Below are 22,067 nucleotides of genomic sequence, written 5' to 3' on the forward strand. Positions count from 1 at the left end.
GATAAGTGAATAAAATCTACACTTAAGATAATTATACCTGAACAAAATTTTTTCTTTATATATATATATATATATATATATATATATATATATATATATATATATATATATATGTGTGTGTGTGTGTGTGTGTGTGTGTGTGTGTGTGTAATTAAAATAACTGAAACTGGTGTTCATCAATTATATAACACATTGTAATTAAAATGAGAGCGAATAAATAATATGGTAAATAACCTATATAAATGTTTTTAAGGATCCACATAATAATATTAAACGAAATTCAAAATAAATGCATCAATAAATAAATAATATATAAGAAAGAGGGGAAAATACAAAATAAATTATATAAAAAGAGAGGAAAAATACAAATTGAGTATATAAATAATTATATTGTGCACTTGGCTCAGTAGATGACTCGTGATGAAAGGATGAAAAGACGTAGGCTGCGTTCCCTCGTTACGTCACAAGTAAGAGAGACTGAGGAGGGAGTGGAAAAAAGAGGGAAGGAAGGAGGAAGGATGAGAGCTATGAAGATAATGTTTCTATGTAGCCTGTGATTTACACCTGCGATGATCTAAAGCAAAGCAATACAGACCCTTCTCTAAAAGCCATAAAGCAGTCCTCTAATGTGATGCACAGATTTGCACAATCAAAGCGACATCGCGCTTATATCGGGTGGATGTAATAATTAAACTCTACGTGAACGGATATTGTGTTTATTTTATCGGGTCGGTCCTGCTGGAGCTGCACCGGGCCTTTACTGTGAGTAAATCACTTTTGCGTGATGTCTGCGCCTGTTAGAGTTTCGTTTGTGTTTTGCATGGGTTTAATATGATGAAGTAGCTCGCAGCTGTTTTATCCCGTACATCTGACAGATATCGTGTGTTTAACGAAAGCCCGTTGTAATATGATTTGCACGGGACACAAAACTTCACAAACAGCGCGCTTAAAGCAGACATGCTAATATGGAAACTTTAAGGAAACAGTCTCCCCGACAGCATATATTTTAGACTAGAGAACGTTATATTGTATGTAATATTATACAGCAGAGAGCGTTATTAAGAATAAAGCAGCAGTGATGCTGATGCATCTTTATTGGGTACCGCGGAAGTCCTTGTCCATGGTGCTGAAACGTTCCTCAAACGGGACCTTAACCTCTCAACATCCATCAACCGAGCCAACATCACTTTCAAACCGTTGTAGAGGTGTGTATGTTACTGCTTGATATCTCAACTATAACATAGCGTCACAATAAGGATAATCAGAAAGCTGACTTTATGTTTGTGTAACAATGCAAATCGTTATTTATCGTTTTATAGAATCAAATTGACAATTAAGTAAGTGAAAATGTAATGTCAAAAGAATTAAAAAGCTGTTAATATTGCAGAGGGTGTCAATATGATTCACGTCAGTTAAATTAAGATTAAAACAGTAAAGAGAAGACATAAATGAGGTAATCATATAAAAACACCATAATTTAGCGTATTATTAAGTTTTTTTCAGGAACAAGAAAAAGAAGGTTCTTAATATAAATCCTAACAACTGTTTAAAAATAAGAAAGCCTCTTAATGGTGTCATATTCAGTTCAGCTTCTAGGTTTTTTTGTTTAGAATTTGTTTAGAACTTATAACGAAAAACAAAAGGGGCCTAATGAAAATTCAGTATTTATTAAAAAATTAATTTACAATTAAACATCTGTCATTACCTGGTGAAGATTTTATTTTAATACATTGAACAGATTTTCATAAATTCAACAAGGCATAAATAATAGCTACTAATAATTAAAGAAGAATAAACAACTTAAACATAAATGGAGTCCATATAAAAACACCAGCGTTTGAGCTTATTTTTCACTTTGTTTTTCAAAAATGTTTAAAAGGGACTGGAACCTCCATCTACTTCCTAGAAATGACCACATTCACTCAGCTGCCACATTTATATAAACTTTTCATGCAATTTTTACTGTGTTTAATACCTAAAATAGGAACAATTAGGATAATCGAAAAAGCTAAAAATGTATGTGCATTGCAAACCAATCACTGTTAGTGCATCCTGTTGGTTTGGATTACTGTAATCTGTGAAGTGTTGTGCTCGTCTGCTGTGCCATACTGAATTAATGAGGTGGAGTGCTGTAGAGAAGTGTTTAAAGTTTAACTGATCCCTCTGATCCTCACCTCCCCGAATCATCTCCTGTCTCTCCCTACTGTGAGCCTGGAGAAAATCCCAGTCCCTACAGTCCTCCCTCTCTAGCTGTCACTTCCTCTTTTATCTATTTATCTGTCATCTATCTGTCTGTCTGTCTGTCTGATGTATCAAGTAACCTTGACCTCTAGGTTCAAATGTATTCAATACAGAAGTCAATAATGATGAAAATACTGTGTTCAATGCTTTGTCCTCCTGAAATGTCTTAGTAAGAAGCTGTATATGTGTGTGTTAGACCCGTGTGCTTCTGTTTATTTTGCATGCTCATGTTTGACCCACCCTGGATGTGCTTTTCCACTCTAAGAGTGGTTGAGGGAAAGCTCATAAAATCTTTATAGTACAGGGACGGCAAAATGCCTCCATGTTGTACCAATCCTCCTCCTCCAAAACCATGTGTTTGTATTTAAATCAGACAGCAGGTTATTATTATGTTTAACATATCTGAATGCCAACGAGGTCACGTCGTGCCACGAGCAGCTTAATTGCTTTGAAACGAGCGTGAATTGTGACCTGCTAAAATCAAACATATTATTAGTAATTTCTCTGTCTCTCTCTCATTTTTGTTCAGATGCAGTAATGGAGCAGCTATTATTTCTTGTAATTTTCTACTTGCTTCCTACTCTCATCTTGTCCATACATAATTCAACGACCGGAGGTAATGTGTGTGTGTGGATGATGTCTGGTCCGTGCATGTTGAATTTACACCAAAGAATGTCTGAAGTGGCCCACCTCTGTTGCTTTGTGAGATTAAAGGGCGTTCTGTTTAGATTCTGTAAACTGAGTTTCATGGATTTCAAACAGCGATCTGCCCTCAGTCCTCAGGGGATCATGTTCAGCCGGAACCATAGAAGGAAAAAAATGGATTGCCATGTCAGTTCTCCTTTTTCATTGTAAAAGCAATATATAGCCTACACAATCTTGATGAATCAAAGCGAATCAGTGTCACAGTTCAGCTTGTAGGTTTACCAGCCTCTTGTAAGGTGTAAAACAAATGTCTGTAATTTTGTTTTTATATGTGGGAACAATTTGACATAAATAGTGGAGGGGGCTATTTGTGAAAATGCAAGTTACATAGTTATGCCAGTAGGTGGCAACAAGTGACTGTATTTATAAATGAGTGAGTCAATGAATCATTGATTTAACCAATTCGTTCAACAAAACTGATTCATTCAATAACATAACAAGCGACGTTATGAGTGTGTCATTGAATCAATTTAACCTATTTATTCAACAAAATTAGGGATGCACCCAATGTTCGGCACCTGAAATAAGCAAAAAGGCCAAATAATATGTACCGAACAATGACTAACGAGATCAAATAGAGGCACGCACTAATGCAAAAAACATGTCAGCAGTGTGACAGTATTTAAAACTATCAGAGAAAGATGCAGAAATCACTGCAAGCATGAAGCACAGACAGCGAGAGACTGTTTAGTGCTGCATCACGTCTCCGATAAGAAGAAGATGTCGCTAATGCTGGTGGTTAGGTTACTGTATGATGATTGAAATCGCGAGATGGCCTCAAAAATTGGTAAATAAACTGCAGAATGTTATATTTTCTAATGCACGCACAAATTGCATGGATGCTGGATGAGCTCATGGCGCCAGGGTTCAAAGTCCAAAGCGTGAGGAAAAACTGCTCATCAGATGATAATCAGATGCTCAGTACGTTTTTGTGATTTTTTTTTTTTAAAAGGCATGAGAAAATGTGTTACGCGCGACAAACATCTTCCCAAATTCGTAATCAGATTCATTTATAAATTTGCATGCTGTTATCAACAAAAAAGAAGCATTCAGATCTTCCTGCGGGTTTCTGCCAAAATAAAAGCAGAGATAAAGCAACAACTCCATCGACATTCACAAGTTATAGTATTGTAATTTTACTATCATTCTGTAAAATAAAATAAAAAAGTAAGACAATAAAAATGATAGTGATAATTACCCTACAACAGCTCTATTAATACATTTATTATAACATTCACACAGTAAATGTTTAACCAATTTAACCAATTCATTCAACAAAACTGATTAATTCAGGAACGTAACAAGTGATGTTATAAGTGAGTCACTGAATCACTGATTTAACCAATTTGTTTAAGAAATCTGATTCATTCAGGAATCTAACGAGTAATGTTATAAGTGAGTTACTGAATCATTGATTGGGCAATTGTAAGCAACAGTGTAGAGGATTTAAACAGGATCTAATATGAGGAGGGAGGCTATTCCAGAGACATGGAGCTGCCACAGAGAAGGCACAATCCACTTTAGTCTTTAATCCTGCTTTCGGAACATTCAAAATAAGACTCTGAGATGATCTTAGCGGTCTAGCAGGACAGTGCCATTGTTCCACAGAACTAATTCATTCAGAATCAAAACCTCTCACATGTTGTTCATAGATGCTCAGTGTGGGTTTGTTTCAAATTGTTTTCAAAATCTGATACAATCTATAATATTCTGTCTTAAATGTTACTCATTATTTACTTTTTGTTCATTAAATTTTTGTTATATAACAGCAACATCACACTCACCATTTTACTGTTGCTTTAAATATTTGCTTACAAGCTTTTCTTAAATATCTGTTTCTCTGAGTTGTACTCAATGAAAAAAAATAAACACATTTTTAAGGATCTTTCTTTTTAAGTGCTAAACATCTTAAAGATTCTCCAAGGAGTATGAAAACTGTATGACAGTACCATTATAAACCATCACTGAATTACAGTCTTGCAAGGGGACTCTGAAATGAAGACCCAGATAGAAAGTTACCAGGAACCTCTGTCATTTTAGTTTACTGATGTTAGTTTGTGCTTTGTGACTAAGCTGAAAACATTCAATCTCTATTCGTTTCATCCTCCCCCATCTCTCTTACTCTGTTTCAGGATGTGCAATCATTCGTCCCCCCAGAGACGGAGGGATTCGCTACAGAGGACTGACTCAGGAACAGGTAAAAGTTTACGGCAGCACATTAAAATGGCAGTCATAAACATCAATGTCAGTTCTGAAGGGACCATGACCCATAGCAACATTTAATTCAATCTACAAAACGTCTCTCTTTCTCTCTCTCTGTAGATCCGAAGTGTGCAGATCTTGCCGGTAGACTATGAGATAGAATATATCTGTAGAGGAAGCAGAATTATTGTGGGGCCCAAGGTCCGAAAATGTCTCCCCAATGGCACCTGGACTGACATGAACCAGCTCAGCAGATGCTGTGGGTGCCCTTACTGTCCTATTGTATTGATTCATATCTATATTTATCACACAGCTCTGTGGAATACTGGATTCTGATTGGTCAATAACATGGGGGGAGGGGGGACTTTTTGAATTTGAATTTGTACTAAATTTGTTTTTCTGGAAAACATGCAAGTATCTTCTGTTGCTTCCGAAGGGCAGTGCTAAATGGAAAAAAAAGTAATTTTTCTACATGATAAGAAAAATTTGGATTTCTTCATCCTTTTCAAAAGTTTTCACCCCCCCCCCCCCCCATCAGTGAATGTTTGAACCTTTTTTACTAGTTGTGTTTGAGTCCCTCAGTTGTCCTTAGTATGAAAAGATGGATCTCAAAATCATACAGTCACTGCTGGAAAGGGTTCAAATATGCAGGAACTGGAAGAACTTTGTCTGAAGAACAGTGCTCAGTTTAACTGTGGACTAAATGAAAACATCTTTTATGTAAAATAACTTACTCAGGACAGAACCAAATAAAAAAAAGTACATGCATTTTATATGATCTCTCTTATTTTGTTAAATAATTAAATAATTATTAAAATTTTCACAAATTGTCCAAGGGACTCACAGACTTTCAAGCAGCACTGTGTGTGTGTGTATAGTATATCATTTAAGTCAAATTCTATATGCAAGTACCTTTTTATTTAAATTTAATTGTTGTTTAACAAAGCTGTTTTGTTGTGTCAGTGGCGTTACACTTTAAGGCTGTGTAATTTCAAGTTAATATAAATCTGTTAAAATTCTCAGTATTGGTTTGCCCACGTTCCTGGATGTCTCTGGAGAACGGGAGGGTGGCGCTGCTGCCCCCTGGACAACCAGTAGAGGGCACAGTTCTTCACTACAACTGTCATGCTGGCTTCCTATTGGAGGGTTTCAATATCTCACACTGTACCAAGCTGGGCAAATGGGACTCACCTAAACCCTTCTGTTTCTGTGAGTATGTTTATGATTTAACAGTCAATCACACAAACACAAATGTATCTGTTTCCCTAATATGAATAATTTTAACGTGTCTCTTCTTGACTTTTGTGCACCATCAGATGACAGTAACTATACAGGTAAGACATAAAAATGGTTATTTAATTTCTCATTTCAGAAGTCACATTTGCCAAGAATTTCCTAAAATACTGATATTTTACAGCCCATGATAATCTGTTTATCACTTGACAGTCCACTTTGTTAGTTTGCTTAAAATATGTGAAAACAAATAGCAGAGTGTAAAATGACATAGTAAAAAAGATAATAAGCTATTTTTTTAAATACAGTAGTATATTCAATTTGTGAACCACATTTCCTATTGTGAAAATCTAAATTGTAATGCTTAGTTTAACCACAAGGAGGCTGTAGTTTAACATCAGTCGTCTGCACAGTCAATGCATAAAATAATATATATATGTAGGGAAGTCGTGGTCTAATGGTTAGAGAGTCGGACTCCCAATCGAAAGGTTGTGAGTTCGAGTCCCGGGCTGGCAGGAATTGTGGGTGGGGGGAGTGCATGTACAGTTCTCTCTCCACCTTCAATACCACGACTTAGGTGCCCTTGAGCAAGGCATCGAACCCCCAACTGCTCCCCGGGCGCCGCAGCATAAATGGCTGCCCACTGCTCTGGGTGTGTGCTCACAGTGTGTGTGTGTGTGTTCACTGCTCTGTGTGTGTGCGCATTTCGGATGGGTTAAATGCAGAGCACAAATTCTGAGTATGGGTCACCATACTTGGCTGAATGTCACTTCACTTTCACTATATATATATATATATATATATATATATTTAAATAACATTGATATTTTTTGTTTTTCTTTATGTTTATAAATTCATTTTGTTTTACCATCTAGATCATTTCTCTTCCTCTGACTATCGCTGCATTAAATGACTTATTTGTGACCTGTTATGTGGATGCACATCATGATCTTATTTATTAATTTATTTATTTGATCAACAACTAGATTCTCAGTTAAAATATATAGGAATCTATATGACCTTGATCCGGTAACTTGTCACCATATTTTCCCACAATTTTTAAACAAATGTTTACCTTATAGTTTTTTTTAATTTGTTTATAAAGTGTGACAAATACATTTGTAAGACCTCATTAAGGGTCATTCTCATTCTAGAGACCATTTGATTGGTCGGAAATCTGTGTAGTGCAGGATGAGCCATCAGTATTTTTGTTCTCTTTTCCCTGAAATGAACACTGCATTTTATTTTAATTTTACTGCAATTTTAGATATTTATAATGTTTAGTTCATTTACATATGACTTAAAATCTAACATACATGGTCTAAAAGCTACAAAATGTTACAGGGTTTTGAAAAGTACCAATATTCCATGTGTATATATGACAAACATTCATGTCATATAAGTTTCATGCATAAAAAATGAGCAAAAAGCTGTTTAAAATAGTTTTAGATACAGTGTAGAATGGAGGACGTCAAGCTCATGTCGACTACCCCACTGTAGAACCTCATTATAATGTTTCAGGCTGCCAGAGTCTCTCAGCATTAACACAAGTGCTCCTGCAAGCAAGACTGTAGCACCCTCTCATTCATTCATCCACCCCTCCCGCTAATTGCCTTCCATTCCTCTCAATCCCTATGTCCTTCCTTTCATTTCCCATCGTTTCTTTCAGCTCTGCTGACTTAGACTATCAAGCCACACAAATGCACTCTCTCTCTCTCTCTCTCGACTTCCTCTGTTAACTAACAGCGAGAGATCACCGCCTACTTAGTGCACTCAGCAGGCTGAAGATTAACACTCGGCCAGAGTGTGTAGCGCTGTGTGTATTTCTGCCCTGTTTGTATATGAATGTATATGAGGTTATGTATGTATCTCAGCACAGTGTGTGTTTATGTGTGTGCCTGGATATATTCAAGCCTGTGTGTACTGGGTGGTGATTACATCACTTTTACTGTGGTTGTTAAAGGATAATTCAGCATAAAGGGGACCTTTTGATTGCCAGCCCTCTGTAAACCCCTTTATGAACAAGAACTGACCTTGTACATAAAATATCATTCTGTTTTGTAAACATATTTAGTTATCACATAGACCAATGGGTAATTATATATCCTCACAGGAGGCTTCTCTGGCCTTTATTTATTAAATAACAACTAAAGATCAGGATGAATAATTAATGACTGGCATATGGAGAGCGGATTCAAAGGGAGCTCCAAATGTCACTGAAGCGTCTCCGATCCTGAGGTTCAAAGTGGCTCAAGTCATCAACTTCAGCTCTATTCTGTTGTTTTAGAGTGAATAGTAGAATCCAGAGGGCTGTGCGGGCAATAAAAGTTACCTACATTATGTGTAAGGTGTCAATATTGGCAATGTAAGTGTATGTAAGTGCACCCTGAGATCATATGGGTAGAATTAATCAATGGATGGATGGATAGAGGAATCTTTCTTAATTTTTATTTTTTCAGGATGTGAAATGGATACCAAATAAAAAAAGTCAAATCGAAGAACATACATATGTTACATTTACATATTTATCCATGGAGGGTTTAGATTCCTTTTGTTTTTTAATATAATTCTAAGGCAAAAATATGATTGATAGATTTTGGAAGGATAGTAGAACTCCTCTTTTGATTGATGGAAGGACAGATAAACGGACAGAAAGACAGACAGACGGATGGACTGACAGACAGACAGACGGACAGAAAGCTGGACAGACTGGCAGACTGATGGACAAACAGGCAGACCGAAAGCTGGACAGACTTGCAGACAGACGGATGGACAGACAGAGAGAAAGAAAGCTGGACAGACTTGCAAACGGATGGATGGACAGAGAGACAGACAGAAAGCTGGACAGACTGGCAGACAGACGGACAGACAGACAGAAAGACAGAAAGCTGGACAGACTTGCAGACAGATGGATGGACAGACAGACAGACAGACAGAAAGCTGGACAGACTTGCAGACAGACGGATGGACAGACAGACAGACAGACAGAAAGAAAGCTGGACAGACTTGCAGACGGACGGATGGACAAACAGACAGACTAAAAGGAAGCTGGACAGACTGGCAGGCGAACAGACAGACAGACAGACAGACAGAAAGCTGGACAGACTTGCAGACAGACGGATGGACAGACAGACAGACAGAAAGAAAGAAAGCTGGACAGACTTGCAGACGGACGGATGGACAAACAGACAGACTGAAAGGAAGCTGGACAGACTGGCAGGCGAACAGACAGAGAGGCAGACAGAAAGCTGGACAGACTGGCAGACAGATGGACGGACAGACAGACAGACAGACAGAAAGCTGGACAGACTGGCAGACGGCCGGACAGACAGACAGACAGAAAACTGGACAGACTTGCAGGCAGACGGACAGACAGACAGACAGACGGACAGACAGACAGACAGACAGACAAAGCTGGACAGACTTGCAGGCGGACGGACAGAAAGCTGTATTTTTCCAGCCGAGTTTAGCTGTTACGTACATTAATCAACTGCATGACTTTTGAAAGTGATTCTGATTCGGTGAAAGTGATTCTGATTCAGAAGAGAGCGTTTATTTGAACCCCGCCCCCATCCCGCTATACAACAGTACTGTTCGTCTGTCAGTGATCAGTTCTTTGCTGTCGGCTCTGAGTACGGATCTCTGTGTACTGCGTTTGGTGGTCAGTCTCTCCCCCTCTCCTCATCTCCTCCCGGCGGATTAAAGGATTATGCCACAGCAAAATTGTTATTTTCCAATATTCTGATCAGATGCCGGAATAATATACTCGACAGCTTAAAACTTAATCACGTTTCGCGAGCGGCGCGGTAAATAAAGCAACGCCAGAGGATCAGCGGCGCGCGTTCTGACCGCGCAACACCACCTGTTTTTCTCTCCTGTCGCGAACCATGAGCATAGCTGCACTACAAACACACCGTCTGTGACTGTGAGAGGGAAAGAGACAATAACTCCCCGATGGCGAGTTTGTTTTTACCCAACATTCAGAGCGTGATTTCTGTAGCTTTGTGCTTTTACATGTTTGGACAGCTGGGTTGTGTTGAAGCGCATTCTGTGACAGTTATTTAGTGTCGGAGTAGAAACTGCTGAGAAGATTCTAAAAGATTCCAAAGAATTCTAAAGACTCTAAATATAAAGAAGATTCTAAAGATTCTGAAATTCAAAAACATTCTAAAGATTCTAAAGACTCTGAAGATAATAAAATATTCCGAGTATTTCAATGATTGTTAAATATTCTGCATATTTCAAAGATTGTAAAGATGGAAGATTCTAAAAAAGTATTTCAGAAGATTCAAAAGAGTCTAAATATTCTAAAAGATTCCCAACAATTAAAAGATTCTAACAGATTCTGAAGATTAGATTTAAAAAGGTTCTGAAGCCTCTTAAAGATTCTGAAAGGTCTGCAAATTGTAAAAGATTCTTAAGATTAGACGGAGTCTGAAGATTCGGAGCTATTCAAGACGCTCTCAAGACTAAATAAGTTCCAAGAAAGCGCGCAAGATGAGATGTCTTAACTGTGTGTTAAGACGCTAAAGGCTCATAGTCATGGCTGACTGACTGACATCGGATATGAAATTATAACTGCTGTAAACATAAATCCCAACGAGCATCCAGACTGTGGTTAAACCGCCTGCTATTTAATATTGCGCTTGCGTTTTTACGCGTTCCGTGCACGGTGTTGCTCTAAACGGGTCGTCGCACGAGCGGACACTTTCAGCATCGGACTCAACAGCACAATTTAATAAGTTCAAAACTTATAAATGTCGAATCGGATATTAATGGCATCCTCGGAGAGGATCAGGACCTTGGGGAGAGTTTGGAGAAGCGTGGCTCACCTTTACGCACTGCTTATCTTTCTGTCCTGGCCGTGTGCGGTTGCAGGGAAGAAGAAACTGTACATCGGAGCACTGTTTCCCATGAGTGGAGGATGGCCCGGTGGTCAAGCGTGTCTCCCCGCAGCCCAGATGGCGTTAGATCTCGTGAACAACCGGACCGATATTCTGCCGGACTACGAGCTGGAGCTCATTTATTACGACAGTATGGTGAGCACTTAACGTTTTACATTTACAGTGTCCTTATTACAGTAATGTAATAATATAAATATGCATGTGTATATATAAAGTTATGTATCTCTCTCTCTCTCTATTCTCTCTCTCTCTCTCTCTCTCTCTCTATATATATATATATATATATATAAAGTTATGTGTGTGTATGTGTGTGTGTGTGTATATAAATATATAATATATATTCATGTTGTTTTGATCAGCATTTAATTATATAGTTTCGTTCAAAATTGCAGTTGACATAATACTTACATCTGCATCAGTTAAGTTTGTCCCACAAATGTGCAAAATTAATCCGAAATGAAAGCAAAAACTATCTGACCCATCACTAGTGTTATTTTAGTATTATTGAGATTTTATTATAGTTTTTGAACCAATTTTTATTTTTATATTTACTGTTTTAATTTTATTAAATACCTTTTTTTTGTAATTTTGTTGTGTTTTTGTACATTACACATACGAGTTTTTGCATTTTTAGTAGTTACATTTTTTTTGTCTATATTTATTATTCTATTTATTAATTATTTTAGTTGAGTTTTAGTTTTAGTAATTTTTTTACTTCAAGATAAACTAAATTAAAGTGAGAAATGTTGACTTGCACGGTGACAGTTTTTTTTTAAAGTGAATTTTATTCAGTTAACATTTATTTCAAGATTTCAAAGATATTTTTATGGTTTTATTTTTAATTTTAGTTTAAGCTAACTAATAACCCTGCCCAGCATATGCATTTGTAGTGTTTTTTTTTTATTTTTTTATTTTGCATGACAATGAAATTGAGTTTACCACCACATACTTCCCTCAGAAATCATATCAGCACATATGCAAACTTAATTATGCAATATTATACAAAGTAGGTTACTGAATACTTCTAATATATTTCATGCCATAGTTCCTGCAGATAAAGTCTTTATTCTATATCCATTTAATCTCGTAAACCCACTGTCATCTTAACTTGTTTAATTGCATTATGCAATCAATAGTGTTTTTCAGCCATGTAGGAATGAATGTTACACTTTTCAGAAGCTTTTGCTAAGAAAGAAGAAATGTCATTGCCCTTTTTCACCTGTTCAAGCACTGAAACAAAGATGAGTAGTAGATGTTAATTTAAGATGGTAGAAATCATCTGCGTTTTGCAGGTGCTTCATTAATGGTGCGGCTGTGATTGTATCTTGAGATTCGGGAGTTGGTGTCAAGTTGACATTGCAGTTGTTGGTACATTAGTTGGTAACAAGTCACTGCACTTGGCTGTTATCAACTGCCTGTAAGGCTTCAGCTGCATAAAGTAATTTGGCTTCCTAAAAATACTCATGCACCATAAATGCTTATGTTTGCCTTTAGCATTGCAGAGTTTTCCAAGATCACATACAAAGTGTCTGTTTATTTTTAAATAATATCTTTTGTGCAGTATGCATATGTGGAGAGACATTTTTTTCTGCCTTTTGTAGAAAGTTGGGTGTCCTGAGTTCCAGTTCTGTCAACAGCCACAAATAAAAGTTCTGTTAAACCATTGAAATCATTTATATCCTCAAATATGCCAGGTCTGGTTTGATATAAAAAAATGTATGATAGTAAAAATGTGACACCACCAATAAATATGTAGCACTTTCAGAAGTTAAGTTTACCGGTGTGGCGTGACGGCTTTGACCTCCTGTAGGTGAGGGAAGAGTTAAATTGTGCTCTAAGCAGACAGAGATGTGTTGTATCATGGTTGTGATTGGTGAACCGCACTCTGCATTGCAATCACACTCAATATAGAGGAAGAATCAGGGAGAGGAGGGTTGGCATGGCAACAGCCACCAGTGAAACCACAGTTCAAACAAACTTGCATCCCTGTAGATGTTGTAAGGATAAGAAGGTCCTTCTACAGAATCCTGTGTATCTGCAGCACCTGTCTGACCACTCACGATTGAGATGAATGGGAACAGTTCATAATGTCTCAGGATAATCACTGTAGACCCAGTTAGTTAGTTAAACCTCCTGTTGGCTTGAGCAACTGTGATCATTGAGTTGAATTTGACACACATTGAAAAGCATTTAAAAATCGTAGTATTTAGGATATGATGGGTGTGCGAGACTTGCTTTTTTCTGATCCCCAAAAAAAACGTATACAATCTAAAGGGCCTTTGTAAATATAAAATATTGTTAAAGTCCAGAAATGTTTCTTTAAATATGGATTCAAATTTGAAAGATAAAACCATTAAAAAAAAAAAATCAAAATTTTTTATTTATATAATATTTAAATTACACTTGTTTATTGTATTAAAAGTAGGAAAAACACATGCATTTGTGTTGTTTTAGTCTTGCATGAACATGAAATTCTATTAACCAGTGCATTTTCCTTAGCGATCATATTAGCACATATGCAAACATAATTATTTTAGAGTGTACAAATCAAGTTACTTGTAGAAATAATTTTGTGCATTTCATGTCATAATTCGATCAGTTATGTATTCTATACATCTTTTAATCTTCTAACGAGATACCAAAATGTGTAATGCTAAAATAAGATATTGATTGAGTTACACAATTTATGTAAAAAAGAAAAAAAAAGAAAACATATACTGGGGCTTTATAAAATATTTAGGCATCAAATATGGGGTAAATTTTACAGTAGGAATTTTTTTTTATACAATAAATTATTTTTTTATGATGATATGAAATTATTGTATTGAAACTTCTATACAAAAACATAAATAAATGTAAAAACAATTAGGACGAAGGGGTTTAATTGTGTTTTTTCTTTTCTCATAATACATTTTAATCATCAGGGTACATTTAATCATTTACCAGATACTTTTATCCAAAGTGACTTTTAAATGAGAAAAAAAGCACAAGCAATATTTCATACAAAAGGCAATAATCTTGATTTAATTCAACTTAATTCATGATTTAATGAAAATGCTATGTGTGATTCCAGTTATTATTAACTGCTTTCTAGAAATGTCACCGAATTCCACCCATGACTCAAGTCTCTCTTAATTTAGCACTAATCTTAATAAAAGTCTAATGCATACTGCAGGTGCACAAGTAGAAGAATCTAATATCAGAAGGGCCGAGTGTGACATTGTATAAATGTCACTTGTTAGTATGCCGTGGAGATGGAAGAGCAGGTGTGAAGTGCTCAGACTCGTTGACATTTAAGCCGACAGATATTTTGAGCATTTCCTCTTGATTGGGGAGCACTTCATACCTGGATGAGATTCTAATCAAAATTGCTTTCAGGTGTCAGAAATGTAATTACAAAGGGAGAAAATCCAATTTGATGAGGGTTTTGCATTTAATTATTGTTCAAAGAATCTCAGGCATGTTTGGGGCATTCTTTTAATCTCTCTCAAATAGCCAATTATCACGCTGAGCAATGTTTGCATAGAAACATGAAAGTCAGCTCAAAATTCCAATTTCATTTGACATTTGATAAATATTTATTTCATAAATGAGTGTTATAATAACCCCCTGCCATGCTCTGGCAGCAGAACACAGATCAATGCTTTTCTAATCCATTTGTTCTTTTCATTTTTTCCTTCCTTTTTTATGTGTCATGGACATTTGTTTTATGAAAAAAATTGAGGCTGAATATATTTTTACTTTATGAAGAAAATGTAAGTGGTGCTTGTCCATGCAAAACGTATACACTACGTTTCTTTGATTTTCTAAATATGACTTGGGTTCTCTCTTTAGTGTAAGCTTATGGGATTTATTATTTTTTGTCCCCACATTTTATCATCTGCCAGGCAAAAATGTGTTAGTCTGATCACTTAGACGAGTAATATCAAAGCTCTAATTAAAAAGCCGTATGATTTGAGGCATCATTTACTGTACATACAAACAGCCGTAATACAAACAGCATGGAATTACACAACAAATTGAATATTTAGCTTGTTTAAAAGTATGAGAACAGCATTAGCATGCAACTAATCATTGTTGTTGACACTAATCAAAAGACTTGTATGTTTAATTTCATTAGCCAGATATGTGATGTACATTTTTAGACAGAAAGAATGGGATCAGTATTGAGAAAGGAAACAGGATGCAGAATTAGATTTCTGAATCTAATAAAGTAGAATTAAAGCAAATTGGAATTCGGAGAAATTCATATAACATTTTGAAAATTAGAAAAGCAATTGTTTAGAATATGTTTAAAATTGTTTTATTAATTAGCATACTTTAAAAAAGAGAAGACATTGTTACGTAAACAATACATTTTAAAACAATAATCTTAAGTGTAAAATATTTTTTTTTTATTTTAAAATAAAATTAATCATTTATATGAAATTCAATGAAATTATATTATATTTTTTTATTTAAAGGTATATTAAATACAGGTAACTGAACTTGTTTTGACTGACTTATAGGTCTTAAGTACAATTTTATATGTAATTTCATAATTAATTTTTATTTTAAACATGCTGAAAGTGTACTGCGATATATACTTAATGGTAAACTAAATAAGACTTTAACAGCATTAGCCTGCACCTCTATTTTAGAATGATCCAGAATTGCACATTTCATCATAAAAATAAATAAAAACACATCTGATTCATCTTGTGAACACATCTTGATTCATGTTATGATACTGGTCATAAATGGAAATTTCAAAGACACAATCTTAGACTCTGGTGTCAGAAGTTGTGGTCTATCGTGTGTGTGTGTTTTAGAGCAAGTATTTACAGGAACCCCCTTGCACATATACACTCTCCCTCTCCAGACGGTTGCCATGGTTATATCAAAGCTCAGCCTGAAAACTTTGATCAATTATTAACTGTGATAGAGCAAGACCGAGGTAGAGAGAGAGAGAGAGAGAGACTGATGCCCTGATGAGACACTTGTGCTTTCCCTGTTTTAATTGGCATCTGTTGTATCCAGATTGTAACGAGAAGGATTTCCATATTCAAATGCATGCTTTATTCATTCTCATCTGGGTTCAGGGATGTAATATCACAGCTTAGAAATAACAAACCAACACTTGCAAGTTAATGTGAGGCAGAACAGCAGATAAAAACTCATTCATGGTCTGAGTCATGGGAAGACGTGTTTTGCTTCATTGGAATGAGACATTTAGCATTTGAATCTGTATAGTAAACAAAGTCGAAGCTACAGATCTGGCTAGCAGCTTGCGCTGTATGAGACAATGTCTTTATTTTTACGCACATTGTGCTTGTGTTCGCCAAATATCCTTCAATGGCTCAGTCAAAAGACTTTAGAAGTATAAGTTGTGGAAATTATTTGTGAGATATTAAAATAAGGAATGGGATCAGGCCACATTAAATTTGAACTAAAGCAGTGTTGCAGTTCGAATTTAAATCTCTATAGAATTAAAAGGATTCAGAATTTTTAACTAGTTTTTAACTAGAATAGCAAAGTATGTCAAGACAAAATTTGAAATGGCTTGACATCCTTGATTGATTGTGTAAAAAATGTAGATACACTTTAGAGTACTTATGCAAATAATATACTTTCTAAGAAATATATTTAAGTACGAACTGAATGTAATGTTTTCAGACATTTAATGCCATGGTAATTCCAATTTAATAAAAATATATTATACTTTAGATTCATATTTAGATTCAACTTTTTTTGACCCACTTACAGTAAGTAGGACTTAAGTTCACTTAAGTACTGTACATATTCCATGAAGATATTTTGCAAATTACCTGCCGTAAATATATCAAAATGTAATTTTCGATTAGTAATATTCATTGCTTTTTTTATTTTTATTTTTACAATTTTCTTTTGCACCCTCAGATTTCAGATTTTCAAATAGTTGTATCTCAGGCAAATATTGTCATATCCTAACAAACCATACATCAATTGAAAGCTTTTTTTATTTAATCAATGAATTCAGCTTTCAGATGATGTATAAATCTCAAATCCAAAAAATAAGCCCTTAATAAATTGACCTTTAATCAAAATAAGTGTAATTCTTTAAAGTAAAGTAAATAAAGCTTATTTAAACATAACGATTTAAAATGTTCTTTAAAGGGATAGTTCACCCATCATTTACTCACCTTCCACTTCCAAACCTGTATGAGTTTTTTTTCCTTCTGTTGGACACAAAAGAAGATTGAGGAATGTTGGTAACCAAATACCTGACGGTAGCTATTGACTTATAGTATTGAAAAAATTCTATGGGAGATAATGGCTACCGTCAATGCAAAATTAAGTGTGTTAAGAAACTTAGTAATAACCCTCTTTAAGTACAAGTACGTGGCCTTTTATTTCCTTAATATTATATTATATTATCTGCAAGTACAGTTATTAAATACACTTTTAAGAGTTCACTACAAGCGCACATTCAATACAGTTCAGTGCATTTATTTTCACAAGAGTATATAGAGTATAGATCCAGTAGTTTAACCTTCTTTATGAAGTGTAGTCAAATCTATTCAAATTCAAAGACTTGTGAACTGATAGGTACCCAGTTCTTCAATTCAGTTATGTCAAACCCAACAAAAACAAAATTGTCCTCGTGTCGAACAGCAGTGAGAGAAGGAGCACCTTTTTTAAGTCGGCGTTCAGTATTCTGGTCCAGAGACCTGCATAACCTTCAGCCCCGGGGACTTTAAGAACACAGATGCCTCTGTCATGTCAAGTGTCTTCAGTTCCTCTCGATGGCTGCTTCTCCGAGGCCGTGCGCTGAATGAAAACGCCTCAGCTCCCTGGAGACGCCAAGAGAGACTGGAGCAAGGAAACAACATGGCTCTTTGAGAAATGTACTGGATTCATACGACAAGTGATATCTGACACAAAATATTATTATTAGATATTCCTAGTAACTGCTGGTTAGACGGATCCAAAGTGGTTGCTTTCTGACTGTCATTGATTTTGAGACCAGCACTGTGTCATTTAGTTCTAACTTTAACAAAAATAAAAGCATGCATGTCTCGCCTAATTAAGTGTTCCTGCTGATCATTACCAAGGGCACTATTTCAGTGTGACTGCATCTGTGGCATGCGAGCAGTCACCCCCTCATTTGTGAATCACTTCCCGTTGTATTTGTCACAAGGGAACTGCAGCACGAGAAGTCTTTGAGTTACAGCATCACTGCAGTTCGTTTTTTTGGGCCATGAAGTACTGTGTTTCTGTGCTGATTCCATTGATCCTTTATTGATTATGACATACTCAAGTGACGCTTTTACATCCTGGGAGCTTCAGTTAACTTTTACAAAGGTAGTAGGCTAATTATGACTGTCTTGATGTTCTTTTTCTCTTCAGTGTGATCCAGGAGAGGCCACTAAACTGCTGTACGACTTGCTGTACACAGAGCCCATAAAGATCGTCTTGATGCCGGGTTGCAGCTCTGTGTCTACGCTTGTGGCCGAGGCGGCACGCATGTGGAACCTTATAGTGGTGTGTTTGCTATTTGTGCATCTCTGTCTGAACTATTTACATCTGCATTATTGATCATTGCTTTCTCCTTTCACCTGGATTTAACTGTTAGAAAGTTTCGTATTGGGAAGTTGGTTTATTGTCATTCCTACTGAAGCTTGTTTTCGCCATGGAATTAAAAACTTTTTTTTATCTCACAATTCAGTCTTCTTTTCTCAGAATTGTGAGGTGTAATCTTGCAATTGTGAAAAAAAGTCTGAACTTCGAGACATAAAAAAAAAATTAAAGGATTGGAATGATAAAAATTTAGGATTTGAAAAAAAAAAACAGGTCAGAAGGTCATAACTCTAAAAGAAATAAAATATGTTGTCATATATTAAATAAAAACTATAATTTGTTTATATTACCTTCTTCATTGTTTATTAAGTGATGGAAACAAAACACAGAATATCAATATGTAAAAATGTGAGAGACAAAGTCTGAATTATGAGATATAAACTCAGATTTGCAAGAAAAAAAGTCACAATTACATATTTATATACTATTTATATACAAATATATTCTGGGACAGAAACAGGCCTCCATACACTCCTGATTAAACAAAATGGTAAAATGATAAAACGGTTTCAATGTCTTTATCTGCAACTAGATTAGAGATTTCAATGCAAAAGTGCTACATAAAACAAGCAGTTCTGTGTTGTTTTTGGGTCAAGGAACAAAAAGAATTTGGACTTGTGATCTTACTGACTTTCTGTAGTTTGTTGGCTTTTTTGAAGAAGCTGACAAATTAAAACTGTCAAAAGAGGCTCTCAAGGAAATCAGAGAACCGAATGAGAAAGTGTAAAAAATAATACAATTCACAAGATACTCTTAGTAATTTGACAAAATAATTAGGTTTTCCAATTATTCTCTTTCTATGGCATCCACCGAGATTTGCAGGAATTTGGGAAGTAATGTTCTCAACACTGACTTTGTTCTTTTCGAATGAGATATCTTGTGTGGAAAAGTTGAGTTTGCTGCATGTAATTTAGAAAAAGTTGGTAAAAGTGAATTGTGAGTTTTTCTTTTATCAGATCAACTCTCCATGAAAACCTGTAAGACTTTAGTTACTTAGTTTTTTTAGTTACTTTGACAGATGGGTTTGTACTCAAGTAGATTATGACAGAGATGTTCATGAAAAATTAATAACTGTTTATACGTGACAGTGTAGGCAAATCAACCATACTTTAAAAGAGTTCTTGTTATGGAAATAATATACTTGAAAAATATACTTTAGTGCAAACTAAATGTAATGTCTCTCATCACTTTAAAGTTAATTGCAGTTAAATAAAAATATATTAGTTAAAGTTTTCCTAAATGGTCAAATTAAAATTTTTGACCTTTATACAGTATGTAATGCCGCGTTTCTGTCATTTCTATTGAAAGTTGATATCATTTATTTACATATAGGCTAAATTAAAATAACAAATTTGTAATATTACATTAATGTATAAAGTTTAAAGCATCTTTAAAGCATGAAAATATTATTAACACATGATGCCTTTAAATGTACTTTAAAGTAAAAGAAAAACTTAGGTGTTTTTAGAAGTAAAGTATTACATTATAAGTACAGTCACTTTAAAAATTGGTTATTTTAAGGTGTTCTTGTTGTTGGTTTAGGGTTACTTGCATATAATTACGGTATGCATAATTTATTGTTATTATAATAGTAAGTACATGTAACGTGTAACAAGGACACCTTAAAATAAAGTGTTTCCACAATATTTGTGAAGAAACCTACTCATTTAATTATTTTTCCTCAGGCAACCTGGTTCATTGCTTAAAATACAAAGGTTTATTTCCAAAGCAGAGAGCAGTTAGCATTCCTACGCTGTGCCTTTCTAAGTACTGACAAATCAAAATTGAATGTAGAAACAGATTGGCTTATTTATTCAGGTTTCTGACTTCACTGGGTTGACATTTACCCTTCTTCCAGTATGTGCAGAAGTCTGAATCATATTTTTGCTATGCTTCTGCTTTGAGTTTCGTTCTTTTCAGGGGTATCAAATAAGGTCAACCATATAGCTGAGTAAATCTTTCCAGTGTGCTCTCTCTATCCTTCCACCTTTTTAACTGCTGTCTCCCTCTCTCTCTGTCTCTCTGTAGTTTTCATATGGCTCCAGTTCTCCAGCTTTATCCAACCGCCAGCGCTTTCCCACTTTCTTCCGTACGCACCCGTCAGCAACTCTGCATAATCCCACACGTGTGCGGCTCTTCCAGAAGTGGGGATGGACAAAGATTGCCACCATCCAGCAGACCACTGAAGTCTTTACCTCAGTCAGGCCTACATTCAAAACATTCTCACTTACTCTGTATATTCATGCTGTGCTTTTTTAATTGCTACCAGGTTCTGAAGATTTCTGGTGACAAACAAGATTTTGGTTGAGACCCTCCTCTTGGTTTAACCACAAATACAGCTCACTGTGTGAATTGCATCTTGAAACTTTAAAGGAATAATTCACTCAAAAATGTAAATTCTGATTAATTACTCACCCCCATGTTGTTCCAAACCCGTAATATCTTCGTTCATCTTCAGAACACAAACCCTGCATACACAGCAACACAACTACCATGTTTGAGGCAAGGAAAGGTAGTAAGGACATTGTTAAAATAGTCCATGTGTCATCAGTGGTTCAGCTGTAATTTTTTATTTTTTATTATTTTGTGCGCAAAGAAAACTTAAATAAAAATGTCATTCAACAATCCCTTCAGTCTTTGACACACATTCCATTTGACTATTTTAGCAATGTCCTTACTACTTTTCTGAGCACTGAATATTTCAGTTGCATTACTGTCTATGCAGGGTCAGAAAGCTCTCGGATTTCATCAAAAATACCTTCATTTGTGTTCCAAAGATGAACAAAGGTATTAAAGGTTTGGAGTGACATGAGGGTGAGTAATTAATGACAGAACTTTCATTTGTGGGTGAACTAACCCTTTAAACAGAAACTCAGAAACTGCAAAAACATTTTTAAGTGTTAACAATTGTTGGCAAGTGTTATTTCTAAACACCAAAATATTCATTGACCACCCGAAGAACTAATTATGAGTCGAAAATGTAGTAAAATCCATCCAATCATATGGCAGTGTGGAGCACCTAAAACTGCATATCATAAGAAAAGATCTTAACTGTTTTTATAGCACATACATGCTTTGCAAAGAGGCTGCATCACAGTATTGTAATGCATTTTATATGCAAAAAAGTCTTAAACTCACAGCAACAAAAAACAGCATAAAAGTTTGAAAGGTCACGAAGAGATT

General features: G+C 35.5%; 1 protein-coding gene across 1 annotated transcript in view; it reads left to right on the top strand.

The window, feature by feature from the left end:
• Positions 1-484: 484 nt before the first annotated feature.
• LOC132107810 (gamma-aminobutyric acid type B receptor subunit 1-like) overlaps positions 485-22,067 on the top strand; it is a 46,079-nt gene continuing 24,496 nt past the window's right edge. Inside the window, exons 1-9 of the mRNA XM_059514047.1 lie at positions 485-762; positions 2,771-2,857; positions 5,079-5,143; positions 5,269-5,407; positions 6,172-6,357; positions 6,465-6,482; positions 11,260-11,420; positions 18,654-18,788; positions 20,913-21,083. Of these exons, the coding sequence (XP_059370030.1) occupies positions 2,779-2,857; positions 5,079-5,143; positions 5,269-5,407; positions 6,172-6,357; positions 6,465-6,482; positions 11,260-11,420; positions 18,654-18,788; positions 20,913-21,083 (954 nt within the window). The 5' untranslated portion in view covers positions 485-762; positions 2,771-2,778. The remainder of the gene's footprint in view (positions 763-2,770; positions 2,858-5,078; positions 5,144-5,268; positions 5,408-6,171; positions 6,358-6,464; positions 6,483-11,259; positions 11,421-18,653; positions 18,789-20,912; positions 21,084-22,067) is intronic.

Source organism: Carassius carassius, chromosome 28, assembly GCF_963082965.1.
Source record: "Carassius carassius chromosome 28, fCarCar2.1, whole genome shotgun sequence".
NCBI classification, from domain to species: Eukaryota; Metazoa; Chordata; class Actinopteri; order Cypriniformes; family Cyprinidae; genus Carassius; species Carassius carassius.